The sequence below is a fragment of the Vespa mandarinia genome, chromosome 3, assembly GCF_050613455.1.
Source record: "Vespa mandarinia isolate Hongniang chromosome 3, ASM5061345v1, whole genome shotgun sequence".
In the NCBI taxonomy this organism is placed as follows: Eukaryota; Metazoa; Arthropoda; class Insecta; order Hymenoptera; family Vespidae; genus Vespa; species Vespa mandarinia.
The window spans coordinates 11497501-11512500 of record NC_140812.1 but is presented as its reverse complement, the minus strand read 5'-3'; the positions used below and the strand labels follow the sequence as shown (position 1 = coordinate 11512500).

Below are 15000 nucleotides of genomic sequence, written 5' to 3'. Positions count from 1 at the left end.
TTTCTGGATTTGAGTCGGAAGAGATTTTTTGCCGTCTCGAGTGAAGATAATAATACGAAGAGCTATTTATTTTGAGAAGACAACGTATAACTAAAGTAAACTAAGATTTATGTGATGAAATAATACATGCTTTACGAGAGGATATAATTGCATTTGAAGTTTTACTTTGAGTCAACGTCTTACGTATGTATATACATACATACATATATATATATATATATATATATATACATACGTATGTACATATATACGATCAATTGCAGGGAGCAATTTGAAACATCTTGAGGATTTCATTGGATAGACTATGAGCGAGCCAGTAAGGAAACAAGCAAACAACCCTCCCCAAGTTCGCTTTTTCTTGGCCGCCCTTGATAGTTTTTCTTTTTCACTCTCCCCAAGATGCAGCTGTTACTCATCGACAGCTGTGCAACTGGCAGTAACCCCTCCTTGTTAAAACGAGCATCTTTCTCGAGGATGCCTACCACCTGCCTTATCGCCAAAACTTCGTCTATATACTTTATGATCGTTTATGTAACTGCGTTCACGTATAGGTAATACATTTATTATATATATATATATATATATATATATATATATATATTTATATGTATATGTATTATGTTATATCATACTCTAATAGTATATATAGATAAATGTATTATATTGTATTAATAATTTATAATATAATACTATATAGTATTATCATATGCTGTAGTACTATGTACTATGTTATGCTAATATACTATAGTACTATATATATATATATTAAAGAAAAACGTACACATACACGCATACATATACATTTTTTTAAATCCCAAAAGAAAAAAGGAACTCTAAACACGTGGTATACGCGAGATTATTAACGTCCACAAAAGGGTCACTCGATGTTCCCTTAAATACGACTTTCGAGACGTCGTTCGTCCCCTTGGATAAAGGTATATTTCGCGTATACGGTGGCAGTTTTAAGAACACGAGGGTTTATAGCTCGTTCTCGAAAAAGACTGAGAGAGAAAGAGAAAAAGGGAAAAAGAAAAAGAGAGAGAAAGAGGGAAAAAAAGAGAGAGAGAGAGAGAGAGAGAGAGAGAGAGAGACACGTGTTCGTAGATCTCGCTTTCACGAGCACAACGCGCATACCGATGTTGTAACTTCGAAACCCTTAGAAGAAAGAGATAAAAAGAGATAGATAGATAGATAGATAGAGAGAGAGAGAGAGAGAGAGAGAGAGAGAGAGAGAGAGAGAGAGAAAGTGTGAAGGAAAGAGAACAAGAGAAAGAGAGGGATGTATTTTCGTATCTTTCATATACATTTATACGTATGTATGTGTGTATACGTATACGAATACGAAAGCAACACCGTGTTTCATCTCTGGAAAGCATTCGTGAATTAAATTTGACGCGCATGCGCATACAAGCGCGCGCTCACACCTATAAGGGAGGGAAAGAAAAAATAAAAGAGGTACCACGGTAATTAGGGCGAATCTTTACCCGATATATTTATCGTGTGTGTGTGTGTGTGTGTGTGTGTGTCTGTACACCCATATATGTTATGAGTATACTAATTCGTATGTACATTTTACAAAATCATTTGAAAATTAATATCGAACGAATTAATGTATGTAACACTAACGTGTATTAATTTATGTACATAACCTACATAAGTAATATCGATATTAATTCAATAAATTAAACGTGTACTAAATGTTAAACATTCGTTTAATATATATATATATATATATTTTTTTTTCTTTTTTGTTTACGCGCATTTGTGATCACTAGATCTTTTTCGTCGTAATAACAAAAACATTCGAATTGTAATGAATTCATTTTTTTGTTTCTTTCTTTCTTTCTATGATGACATTTATCATTTCAAATTTAATGATCTTTAATTTTTTATAAATAGACGAAGGATATATGACTCGGTAACAATGTTTCGCAATATGCAAAACGAAGGAAATTTTGTAAGAGAAAGAGAGAAAGAGATAGAAAAGGAAGAGAAAAGCGAATGTGTGTGTGTGTGTGTGTGAAAGAGAGAGAGAGAGAGAGAGAGAGAGAACGCTTGCGTGGTCAATGTTGTTACGAAGCCGTAGTTACTTTGTAACGCGCATGCGCGCATATGCAACAGAAACGCGGAGCGAGAGTAAGAACGGATGAAAAAACTGGAACGCTCTTTTTTATTTCTTTTTTTTCTTCCTTTCTTTTTTTTTTTGCATCTTCTTTCTTTATCTATCTATCTATCTATCTCTTTCTTTCATTCTTTCCTTCCTTCCTTCTTTTTTCTTGTCTTTCTTTTCTTCGTTTTCTTTTTTTTTTTTTCGTTTTACCATCGTAATTGCATGCGTAGAGCGCACACGTCACACAACAGGCTCATTCATTGCACTCGTTTACTGGTTTTATTTAAACGACGATATTTTACATTAACGAGTTTTACTCTTCTCTCTCTCTCTCTCTCTTTCTCTCTTTGAATAAAGATTATCCTCATAGATCATTCAAATAAAATTAGAAAGACTAAATCTTGTTTCCTATTTCAATCGTTGATTCATAAGGGCGAATGTATTATGTTTCCGTTGTACGACATTTTGTTGTACATATTGTGTATATGCGTGTATATATATATATGTATATATATAATTATTAAATAACTATAATAACATTTAAATAAACAATAACCGTAAGAATGTATAATAATAATTATATAAATAACTATATAAATAAATTTATGTATGTATTAGATTCTGGCGGGAAAATTAATTATTTGAAAAATGGAAGCAATTGTATTTCTTTTGGGATATGGATCGGATAAAAAAAATTTCATATTATTCGACGAAATTATTACGAAATATTCTAATTTGTAATACGTTTTATTTTCGACATTAGAGAATCTACGTAGCGATAAAAACTATTTGTCGGTATACGTAACATGCACGCACATATATATATACATATATATATATAATATTACTCGGCCCCGTTAAATTGCTCCCATACGACATGCGCGTCGTCTCTCTGTGTCACTGACTAAATAGATAATTAAGCGCTCATACATTCCGGGCTCACCGCGTAAAGCTATTTTTCTATGTCACAGACGGGATATTTCCTAGTCTCGCAAAACGTTACTACGACCTTACGATGACGAGAACTGCTGCTGCACGTTATTTGCCACGTGCAATCGATCTATTCCGAAGCTGGCTTGTTCCTATTTTCTTTTTTTTTTCTCTCTCTTCTTTTCTTTCCCCTTGTATTTTTCCCTTTTCTTTTTTTCATCGCAAAGACAAAAAAAAAGAAAAAACGAACACAGTTTCGACGAACAAGTCTCCCTCTCTCTCTTTCTCTCTTTTTCATTTTTTCATTTTTTTTCTTTTATTTTTTTTTTCTTTTTTTTATTCGCACGCAATTCTTATCTCTACACGATATCCTTTTCTCTCATTTTTCTTTTTCTTTTTTTTTAATTATTATTATTATTATTATTATTATTATTATTATTATTATTATTTTATTATTTTAAATGATCTACAGATCTACAATCAATTTTCACTCGAAAGCTTCTTTCTTTCCATTTTCTTTTTCTATTTTCTACTTTTAATTTTTATTAAAGTAATAATATTTGATTGAGATCGAGGTCAATGAGAATTTAATGCTAATCGTTGTTAATTAGATATACATATATACGTACATACATACATATGTGCAAGTCCTTCAGCGAGTTATATTCGACGGAATAGAAAAATAGAGATAAGAATGTAATTTTAGGTTAATTAGCGGAATCAACGTTGCTTATTGTATGTACGTTGGCGGTTTTTTTTCTTTTCTTTTTTGTTTTTTTTTCTTTTTTTTTTTTTTTTTTTTTTTTTAACTAAATCAAATTATACCTTACAACCGTGGATTTGTAGAAATATTAATCATTTGAATTCTCAACTACTACTTTGATTTTAATCGTGATAAAGTTTTCTACTTACGAATATGAGTAATGGAACCGTTATGAATACCAAAGTTGTTCTCCTCTCATAAAAAGTAGTAGTAGTAGCTTCGGGAGTTGTACTCGTTAGTTTTACTCGTGCGCACACGATCAAGATTCTAAACAAGTTTACTGATCGAACAATGAATGCGTGGTGATTCTGTAGTTTAGAATTACTGCGGGAAAGTTGGATATTTATAAGAATGAAAAGGGAAAAACTGTGACTATGACTTCCCAAGACGTAACAATAACCGATGGATAATGAGATGAGTCAACGGTGAATCGACGAAATAATAAAAAAAAAATACAAAAAAAAAAGTGAACGTTGCGATTTGAATGGTCTCGTAGTAGTGTTCGTTCGTTGAGCGTAATACAACGCGTCTCTATGCGTATCCAATGCTTTTGATATTAGGATCGTTTAAAGACGATCTCTAATGAATTAAATACGATGGGAGGTTTAAAAAAAAATTCATTGAAAAATTAAACTTTCGCCGAGTCAATTTAAATCTATCGCGCGCACTAACCTCTGATGATGTTTTGGGTCGCGGTCGCGACCCAACACCGATGACGGTTAAAAGATTCCTCTCGAGACGCAACGTCCCGTTGGGAAAAAAATCCGCTTAATAACGTCTCTCTCTCTTTCTCTTTCTCTCTCTCTCTTTCTCTCTCTCTCTTTTTCTCTTTCACTCTCTTTCTCTCTCTCTCTCTTTCTGTCTCTCTCTCTTTCTATCTTTCTTCCTCTTTTTTCCTATTTTATATTCAACTTCCTTTTTATTGTATTTCGGAGATCGTATATCAAATATCCCACGATTAAGGATCGCGAACGTGGCGCGAAGAACGACGAGGCCACTAACTTTCGACAGGTAGAGTAGAGAAAACGCGTGTCCGATCGACCGACCGTCCTAGGACACGAGCAGATCGCACCACTCGCGCGAACGAACGTCGTCTGTTGTGCTTCGCGAACCTACCCTCGTTACCATGGGGAACTGTCGCCGTGCGATCTGGTAGGGATACAGGAACGATGATATTCTATTACTTCGGATATTCTCGGCTATCTTCGATTACAATAAGTATTTCGTATCGCGCCACAGTAGATGGCAGGACTAGAAATTTTTGCCGCTGACGTCATTATCGATCGAAGATTATCTAAGTGATTCTTATCGCTGATTGGTCCATTCGATACTGTATTTCGATAATCTTATCGATTTGTAAATCGATTGTTTCAAAACAATGGAAAATAAAGTGATCGAGAACGTGTAAAATTTTCTAATGTAAAATGTCTTTAGGATCATTGAAGACTATTATCGAAAAGTTTACAATTTAATGGTTATGTAAAAAAAAAAAAAAAAAAAAAAAAGGAAATAATCTATTTTACATGATTTATATTGTACTTTAGTGAAATTCATGTGTGATATATATATATATTTTTTTTTTTATATCAATTTTCTAAATCATCTTTTATATTTATTAATATTGTACTTAAGAATTTTAATTTTTGTCATTATTTCAAATGAAATATTAATAAAGTATAATGTTCTAATTGGTATTAGACAGTAATTGACTATTTTTAGAATAATGTTTTTTTCAGCGTACATAACACAGCAGACATTATATATTTCAATATTCAAATGTAAATATACCATTCGATATACTTTTATCTGTGCGCTTGATATGGTTACGAATAGTTCTTTCATTTACATTATCATCACTGTAGTCGCCATGTTTCATGAATTTCTTTTAAATGTCTATAAGCTCGTTCAGAAATATTTAGAGCTGCATTTATTGAACTGAGACCAGGCTCTCCCAATAGGCTCAAACCACATAATCCTATGAACAAAATTAATAATATATATATATATATATACATAGCTAATATAAGTATCTCAGTATTGTTATATGTTTTCATTATTCTTTTTATTTTCTGATAATGAATACATAACATACCTAGATATGTATGTAAAGGATCTGAAGTACAATTATAAAATTTTGCAAATCCACCTACTAATGTATCTTGCGTTTCTAATAGGAATGCTTTATTTGCATCAGGATCTGACAATGATCCAACATTAAGAAGTTGTAATGTTGCACCAATCCAGAAACTATAGCAAGTGTCTGATGGTTTACCGGGTCTTCCATGAAAACCACCATCTTGTCTCATTAGGCACCATCGCCTTAGTCTATTTAAATGTTCCTCGGTCAATACATTATGGAGCTCATTCATAAGAAATAAACTAGCTATCGCACAAAATGTAGATCCTCCATGAGACTCTAATCCAGGACCTTGGCCAATTGCTCCATCATATGACTACAATATATATATATATATATATATATATATCTTTATTACAATAGAAGCATAAAAAATAATAATCTTGATCAATGTTACAATTAAATAAGTAGATAAATATTAACTTACAATGCTTCTTAAAATATAATCGATGGCACTTGCTTTATTTACACCCGACCAATCATCTAAAATTGCAGAAACGCAACAAGCACAATAAAGAAATCTCATATCACTCTCATATCCCATTACAATGGCTTTAAAGGATCCATCGGGGTTTTGACAGGCACGTACTCCCTCGATAACAGATTTTTTATCCACTCTATCTAAATTATCCCCAAGAATTACAAGAGTAACTAATCCTGTATATGTTGTCGCTAAATGACCACATTGATACTTTGAGGCCTCTTTTGGTATTGTTGTAGATGCTTGAAACCCAGATCGTGGTCCGGCTCCTGCAATTTGAAGTCTATAAATCCAATCCACAACATCTGCTTTCATATCATCTCCAATTTCATCCAAAGAATTTAATACGTCTAATCCAGATATAGCAAAAAATGCTATGACCGATCTGCTAGAATCTAATTCTGCCAATCTACTTGGCATAATTTGTAATAATCTTTGGAAATATTTAGTATGCTTCTTCTTTGCTAATTCAGGTGACATGATTTTTTTTAATTATCTTTCTAATACATCAGACAAAAATCATATCAATTAAATTTGATATATCAAAAAAATGTATCTTTTGAACTCGTTGTGCGGACGTATGTACATAATTTTATTAATCAACATTTAGTTTCTCTCATATTTTGCTTGTCAGCAGTTCTTAAATTTTTTCAATTTATATATTTCCGACATCTTTATACTCAATCACATGTTTTAATAGTAGAAATAAATTTATTAAAAATACTTCGCTTAATTAAAGAACGTCAATCATCAGATACAACGCATTACCATTCATTGAACTACTCATGACAGCATGCTAACATTAGGGTGCTTTTTAAATATACCTAACATGAAGATACAGCCATAATAAATTTGAACTTAGAATAGCTTCAAATAGAATATCATGATTGGTCCTTGCGCATATATGCCATTATAAAATTCTTTCCATTGGACAATATTCCGATTGGTTAGATCTTTTAAATTCGCTTTCGTCATTGGTCAGAAAAAATATGGATTCTCATTGGAGATTATTCTGATGCATACTCAACTTTCAAATATCATTAACAATTCATAACATTAATATTTAAATTAAACGAAGAAACGAAATAATTAAAACAATGTATTAACTAGATCAATTTAAATGAAGATTTTATCAGTATATTCTTCTACATACATATGTACATTTCTAAAAAGGGACAGAAAAAAGTTTCGGCACACACACATATATATATATATATATATATACGTATTTGTTAGTAGATAAGATAGGATGAATAATTTGAAGCATTTAACATAAAAAAAAAAGAAGAAGAAAAATACACGGTCATCGGTCGCAGAAATTCGCAGGGAAATTCAAAGTATGTTCGAGTTTTATAAATAGAAGATTATTCTTGTGATAATACATAGAACTGATCGATTGCGCATATTAAAGGAAAGGTATGTATATAAAAATAGTTGGATAAATTCCAAAGATTGTAATGTTAAGAACTAGATAGCGCTTCGTTTCGAAGAAGAAGCAGAAGAAGAAGCAGAAGAAGAAGCAGAAGAAGACGAAGAAGAAGATGAAAGAAAGAAAGAAAGTTGATAGAGGGCGTTGAAGAGCCCTCATTGAACGCACGCGTCGCCGGCAAACTATCCCTTCGTAACGCACGCCGGACGCTCGCCGCAACAAGAACCAGACGCGATAATTTCTCAAACTACATACTACATTAACGAGCGGATCTAGCGAGAGACAAGCAGTAAGTTATTTTTCGATTAACTGCATATAACTGGCCGTATCGCGAATACTTTCTCGCGTTAGTCGTTCGGTTAGTACGCTAGCACGTTGATTTGCGCGGAGGTAGTACGTCGAAGGACGGCGCAGGGTTATCGAGAGAACGGCCACTGAGGGCGCGGTGTTCTCACTTACATTACGCCCGGCTCCAACGGAATAACCAATCGGAGCCGCGGTAGCGCCGCCATTCTATCGAGTTCGTGGCACGCCCTACAACTTCCTCCATTGTCCTTCTTTCCGGGATACTCTGCGAGGAAGGATGGCTCAGAACAATTATTTTGGGTTTACTCACGGCGGAACGCAATATGGGTACGAATTCGATTGCCTACCATAATTATTAAGTAGCTAGCGTTAAGTTTAATCAAAAATCGCGGCGGTAACGACATTGGCGGGAATAATAAACGTTTATTAATTTCGGTGCACGCGAGAGCACAGCCGGCTTTGGCCGCCATTTCTTAGCTGAGACTAAGAGCGTCCATCGAGCGTCTTTCCCGGGCACGACTGTGATAGAGGTCTTTTTTCGTTTTGCTCGTAATTCTTTTCGCAACTTATGTTTATTTGGTTATAATGTTTCCTTAATCTTTTTTTGATAAACAGGGCAACTAGCGCTGCCGCTTATCAAACCGGCCAAGCGGGATACGCAGTAACGCCAGCGGCAACCGCCGCTACGTATACTCAACGCCCGGCTGCTGCGGCGGCTACAGGCTACGAAACTTATCAAGCAGCTGCAGCTGCAGCAGCTACAGGCACTACTTACGCGGGTAAGTTTTTATTTTGATTTATCAACTATGAATATCCAATTTACAAATATATCTTTTGATATCAATTGTCTATGACCTCTCTCGTCCTGATGAAAGAAAGAAAGAAAGAAAGAACGAACGAACGATCAGTTCCCCCGTTTAATTTGTTTCTCTGATCATTTTTGTTTTACTTACTAGCTGCAAATCCTGGAACTGTAGCTCAGACATACGATTACGGTTACGGTAGAGCTGCTCCTGCAGCTACTTACGACGCCACTAAAACTTATTATCAACAACCTGCTGCTGCAGCTGCTACTTATACGACTACAGAGACACATTATCAAGCTGCAAAGCCTGCATACAGTACAACTAGTGCCTATACAGGCACTGCCAGACAAGCTACTACCACAGGGCAAGCTAAAACCTATCAAGCATCGAGCACAGCTTATCAGCAATCTAATCCTACACAAAGCGCTACATATTCTTCAGGATATACAGCTCCAGCTACTCCAGCGGCTACACCATCGACAGCGACAAATAGTAAGTTTTCTTTTGTTTACCTCGTCCCATATATATATATATATATATATCTTTTTTTTTTTTCTTCTACTCTTGTAATAATTCTGTCGCCAAATTTTCAAGTCCTATGACGACTGTTTACTAACTGTGAAATAGGCTATAATACTAATAATATATATGAAATTGATCCTCGTGAAATTAAAATGATATAGCATTGAAATAGTTTACAAATCTTTGTTAGATTCTTCGAACATTCGAGAATCTAATAACGTTTGGTACTTTTATTTTTATGCGCATGAATGTGTTGACATGTAAATAATGCTTTAAGAAATGGTTCGATGGTTTTAAATTATATCAGAAAAGGAAAAAAAAAAAAAAGAAATACAGTCCTGCCGTAAATACGAAGGTTGACTCCTCCATAGTTTGAGGTTTCAATTTCATTTCCCTTAGAAACGGCGAGTACAACGTATTCCGGCTACGACGCAGCGCTTTATAGCGCTGCGACTATGTATGTAGCCCAACAGAGTGCAAACAGCAATTCGACTAACCAGAAGACTGGAGGTTGGCAGGGCTACGGACGGAAGGGATTCGGAACTGGAGGGGGAGGGATGAAGGCAATGCGGCCAAAGCAGCCTCCCAAGCCTCAACAACTTCATTATTGCGATGTCTGTAAGATCAGCTGTGCTGGACCTCAAACCTATCGAGAACATTTGGAAGGACAAAAGCACAAGAAGAAGGAAGCTTCTTTAAAAGTACCACAACAGCCTCCAGCACGTGGAGCAGGAAATAGTTTACGTTGCGAACTGTGCGATGTTACCTGTACGGGCAATGATGCGTATGCGGCCCACATCAGAGGTGCCAAACATCAGAAGGTAGTGAAATTACATACAAAACTTGGAAAACCAATCCCAAGTGCCGATCCTACTGTTTTGAATCCAAAACCTGCAGCAGCAGCAAAAACTACAGGAACTAAGAAGCCCACGGTGACTGCAACTCCTAAAATTAATTTTGTTGCTTGTAAGTTTCTTCCAAATCCTATATTACTCGTTTATTTATTTATTAATTTAATTGTTTTAGATCAACTTTTTAAAAGAGGAATATTTCATTCTGATGTTTATTAGAAAAGAAGAAATTTGTATTAGACACGTGTAAAAAAGTTTTAATTCTAATTTCTCGTTACAGCTGGGAATTTAGGTACTGTTAATCAAAATCAAACGACTGAAATAAAAACGGAAGAAGCAGTTGCCGAAGAAACTGTTGAAGAAGCAGCCGTAGATGAAAAAGATATTCAACCAGTTGGTCAAGAATATATCGAAGAGAATAAGTCTGAAGATGGAAAAATAATAAGCTTTAACTGCAAACTTTGCGAATGTCGCTTTAACGATCCTAATGCCAAAGATATGCACATGAAGGGAAGGCGCCATCGATTTGCTTATAAGAAGAAGGTTAATCCAGACCTTGTCGTAGATATGAAACCGAGTTTAAAGCAAAGAAAAATGTTAGAGGAAAAACTAAGACGACAACAGATGCGAGATGAGTATTTACGACGTAGGGAAGAAATTAATCAGTTAGGTCCGATGGGACCAATGATGGACGAAGAAATGATGTATTGGGAAGAACGTCGTCGATACGAAGAAGAATGTGAATATTATGAATGGTATAGACGCTATGGACGTGGACCAGGTGCTCCTCCAATTTCAAGACCATTTCCTGGCCCACCACCATTAATGATGTTTCCTGGACCTCAGAGACGACCAGATTCATCCGACGATAAACATGTATTAGCTCATCATACAACTATATATCCTAAGGAACAAGAACTGCTGGCAGTTCAAAAAATTGTTTCCCACACGGAGAAGGCTTTGAAGTTTGTCTCGGATGCGTTAGCGGAAGCTGGTGAGTGTTTATTAAACTCTTTCGATTCAAATTCGTGATTACTTTATCGTTTACAAATTTCTTATGGAAATTTCATGGCGTGTGTACCAATGGACATTGACGATAAAATTCACAGGTAAAAAAACAACTACTCCGGTTACTACTACGACAGCCGCTCCTACGACTCCGACGCCTGCTAATACACAAGTAATTTCTCCAGACACTATAAAGAAAGAAGACGGTGATAAGAAGAAGACAACTACGACGACGACGACGACGACGACAACGACGACGACACAGCCACAAAAGGAGGATGGTAGTGATGGTAATCTTTTCTCATTCCAAAAGGAGAAAGAAGATTCGAGAATATTACGAGGTGTTATGCGTGTTGGGAATCTAGCTAAAGGACTGTTGTTGTCTGGTGACAATCACGTATGTCTTGTTGTGTTGTGCGCTGAAAAACCAACAAGGTACGCGCGAAAGGGAGAAAATTGTAAAACAAATCGACTAATTCGATGATTCGATTAGTCAATTAATAAATTAATTAATAACATCGATTCATTTGTCTTTTGTTCCTTCAGGACATTATTGAACAAGGTTGCAGAAATTTTACCGGCTCAATTAAAAATCGTTGCACCAGAGGATACTTACAACGTCGGTAAACATCCAGAGTCTGCTGCCCTTACTGTTTCTGGAGGATCAGTAACAGTCAGTGTAACGCTCACCAGTCCTCTCATGCGCGAAACGCCTAAAACAGTGGCAACAGCAGGTGATTTCATCGTTTTATATTTTTATTATGGCCAAGAAAAGGATAACTACGTTATATTTACATGTCGAATATTATTTCTATAGTATGAAGAAAAGAATTTTTTTCATGATAATCATATAAAAATCGTATGGACTTTTTCTAAATATCGTTTGTTCTTTTCATGGCCTTGTGGAAGGAATTTTTGTGATTTTCTTAAGCACCAGGAGATGATGATGCAGGGGCAGCCAGGGACACTCAACGGTTGCCAGTGTACATACATTTATAACAGAATAATATATAAAGTTTATTTTCCATTTCAATACAGCTGCGTTTTAGTGTGTCCACGACCGAGTTATGGCTTTAACTTCTACATAACACTTATGAATGTGAATGTAGATGAATTATGCATATATAATATACGTGATAATTAAATAGGAAATAATAATATTCATAAACGGAAAAGAGAGAGCGTAAACTTGATACGATTAGACGTTAATTTGATTTATTTCGTTACATTTTGTACCAGCAAGTATATCAAAACTTGACCGACGATAGTTGAGCTAGAGTCTCCAGTATATATGACTAGATTATATATTTATGGACGTTTTAATGAACGTGGACACGCTTCTGACATGAGGAAACAACGCTGAGGCAATCTTAAAACTATGGACTTTTTGATCATGCATTAACCATGAAAAAACCCTCTCTGTCATCGAATGCTGTACGCATGTAATGCAATGTGCGGTTTACTTCCTATCCCAACCGATCATTCTATCGGTAGTATTATCTTTTAGTAAATGAGTGATACTAGGAGATGGTACTACCAAAAAAATAGAATCATCGGTCGTTCTTTTCCATAACAGATAATCTATAATAATCTGAAAAAGAACGTATGCGATTGGGGTGACGTGCCGTTGCAAGGTACTACATTCGATCAGGCTTATTTTTGTTTTGATGGCATTTTGTATGACGCAACCCGTCAAATAGAGAACAAAAAGAAAAGAAAGAAAAAAAAGATAAAAGACAAAAAATAAAATAGCAAAAAAAAAGCAAAATAGCAAAAAAAAAAAAGAAAAGAAGAAAGACGAAAAGAAAAATGTACTTAAGTTAGACATAATAATAGAGGGGAATTCCCAAACTTCTGGGCATGATCAAACACTCTAAGTGTTGTCTAAGCGTGTTGTGCTTTCTTTGTTGGAATCTCAGATAATGCTGGACAGCAGCAACAGGGAGCTGCTCAACCACAAACCACGCCCGCGACGCCCGCCGTGACGAAACCAGATCCACCAGATGTACTTCCCAAGGCTAAGTGTTTGGAGGCTTTAGCTGCACTCAGGCATGCCAAGTGGTTTCAGGTTTGAATCAAATAACTCTCAGTTCAAGATCTCGAATTGTCGGTGCCATTTTGTTGTGGCCCTCACGACATTTGTTTTCTGTTATTTTCTCCTAATACGCGAGACGCGTGCAAGTTGTCCTCTCTCTCTCTGTCCGCAAAACAAAATTATATATATATATATATATATGTTTATATATATATAAAAGAAAAAAAAAGAAAGAAAAGAGAACAAGAAACAAAACAAAAGGAACACAAAAAGGAAAAGAGCAGTCTTAGAACTTCCAGCCTTGTGACAATTTTATTTTTATCATTATCTTCTCGTTATTAACGCGATTCCGTCTGAAACGTCTATTATTCATATTCGATCATTTTAATTATATTTATCCGGCAGGAAATGGACTTTGTTCACTGATACTATTTTTCTTTTTTTTTTGAATTGTTAATTTAATATATGTACATTGTACGATCTATATTAGAATGATGAGACAAATAAATATAGTATACATAATGACTACAATGTTAAACGATCAACATGTACCAGTGGCATCGTTCGTTTGTCGAAACACGATATATGTATATATATATATGTAAATACATATATATGATTCTAATGTTACATTTATTTTTTTCTAAAGGGAACTCTATAATCGAATGTGAAATTGGATGATTTCGGGCAAGGAATCCAAGCAACATGTAAATGTCTAACGTTCTTTGTCATTAACATTTACATTTGCTTTGCTTTTATCCGTCGATATCCAGAATAATAGGAAACTCTATCTTATACATCATTTTTCAACGTACCATTCGTCTCATATGAGAAGAGATAGTTTTGTTTATTTTCTTTATAATACTTTGTATTGCTTTTTGCGATAAGCTTGTTCATTATTCTGGATCAATTTGAATGCGCTGTAGCCTAGACTGAGTCTGTTCTAGGTCTGTCTTAGAAAATGAAATTGAATTTATATTATATAAGAAGTAAATAAATTAATAAAAAAAAAAAAAAAATAAATAAAACAAACAAAATAAAAAGAAAAGCAAAAGCAAAGAAATATGTATGTATTTTGTTGTTCGATCGATATTTAAAAGAAAAAAAGAAAAGAAAAAAGAAAAAAAACGCGTTGAACATATTGTTATGCAGTTTTGATTATTAAAGAGACAGACAAGCACAAACACACAGTGGTGTCATAACTATACCGGGTGTTTTTTTTATAATATTAATTTAATTTCGAATATTTAGATGATACAATTAATTTAAACGCAAATTTCTCACTTCCTACATTGTACTTTTTTTTCATATTATGTTAGGCAATTTTATGATCCAGGAATAAATTTGTTAATAAACACCCGGTAATATTGATATGGGCTAATATTTAGGAGTCATAGGCACGAGGCTGGAAGGATAGCTAAAGCCCACACAAAGCAAATAAGAAGATAGTTTAGGGTTATTTATCGTCACTCCTATCTCTCTCTATCTCTGAAGAATCAGTGATATTGACGCCGTATACTTAATTACCCTTTTTCATTTATTAATCCTATTCAACAGGCTAGAGCAACTTCACTGCAGAGCTGCGTAATGGTCATTCGCATAATGCGCGATCTTTGTAATCG

At 34.7% G+C, this 15000-nt stretch overlaps 3 protein-coding genes across 11 annotated transcripts in view; 1 reads left to right on the top strand and 2 right to left on the bottom strand.

The window, feature by feature from the left end:
- The window catches only part of sigmar (Tumor necrosis factor alpha-induced protein 8-like protein sigmar), a 12671-nt gene extending 7733 nt beyond the window's left edge, over positions 1-4938 (bottom strand). For 2 of the 8 annotated variants that reach the window (XM_035874249.2, XM_085655818.1), the window contains exons 1-2: positions 4476-4913; positions 3953-4070 (exon numbers count right to left, since the gene is read on the bottom strand). The gene's annotated coding sequence lies outside the window, so the exon portion shown is untranslated. The other 6 variants (XM_035874246.2, XM_035874250.2, XM_085655822.1 and 3 more) reach the window with 5 other exon arrangements.
- Positions 4939-5435: 497 nt separating this feature from the next.
- On the bottom strand, positions 5436-7213 carry betaggt-I (geranylgeranyl transferase type-1 subunit beta). Of its 2 annotated transcripts, none has more exons than XM_035874245.2 (3): positions 6368-7213; positions 5954-6256; positions 5436-5778 (listed from the first exon to the last, which is right to left on the bottom strand). In XM_035874245.2, the coding sequence occupies exons 1-3, from the start codon at positions 6899-6901 to the stop codon at positions 5764-5766; spliced, it is 852 nt and encodes a 283-aa protein (XP_035730138.1). In that variant the 5' UTR covers positions 6902-7213; the 3' UTR covers positions 5436-5763. The 2 variants fall into 2 exon arrangements, with proteins under 2 accessions (XP_035730138.1, XP_035730137.1); XM_035874244.2 differs by having other exon boundaries at positions 5438-5778; positions 5896-6256.
- Positions 7214-8271: 1058 nt separating this feature from the next.
- The window catches only part of Zn72D (Zinc-finger protein 72D), an 8603-nt gene continuing 1874 nt past the window's right edge, over positions 8272-15000 (top strand). Inside the window, exons 1-9 of the mRNA XM_035874242.2 lie at positions 8272-8483; positions 8772-8935; positions 9113-9454; positions 9884-10450; positions 10616-11329; positions 11445-11778; positions 11890-12077; positions 13263-13411; positions 14936-15000. The exon at positions 14936-15000 is cut by the window's right edge and continues 31 nt beyond it. Of these exons, the coding sequence (XP_035730135.1) occupies positions 8434-8483; positions 8772-8935; positions 9113-9454; positions 9884-10450; positions 10616-11329; positions 11445-11778; positions 11890-12077; positions 13263-13411; positions 14936-15000 (2573 nt within the window). The 5' untranslated portion in view covers positions 8272-8433. The remainder of the gene's footprint in view (positions 8484-8771; positions 8936-9112; positions 9455-9883; positions 10451-10615; positions 11330-11444; positions 11779-11889; positions 12078-13262; positions 13412-14935) is intronic.

Coding starts and splice junctions, on each gene's coding strand:
- betaggt-I (XM_035874244.2), bottom strand. CDS start 6,901: ATGTCACCTGAATTAGCAAAGAAGAAGCATACTAAATATTTCCAAAGA. Junction 6,257..6,367: donor ATTATATTTTAAGAAGCATT/GTAAGTTAATAT, acceptor TATATATTGTAG/TCATATGATGGAGCAATTGG. Junction 5,779..5,895: donor TCCTTTACATACATATCTAG/GTATGTTATGTA, acceptor TTTTGTTCATAG/GATTATGTGGTTTGAGCCTA.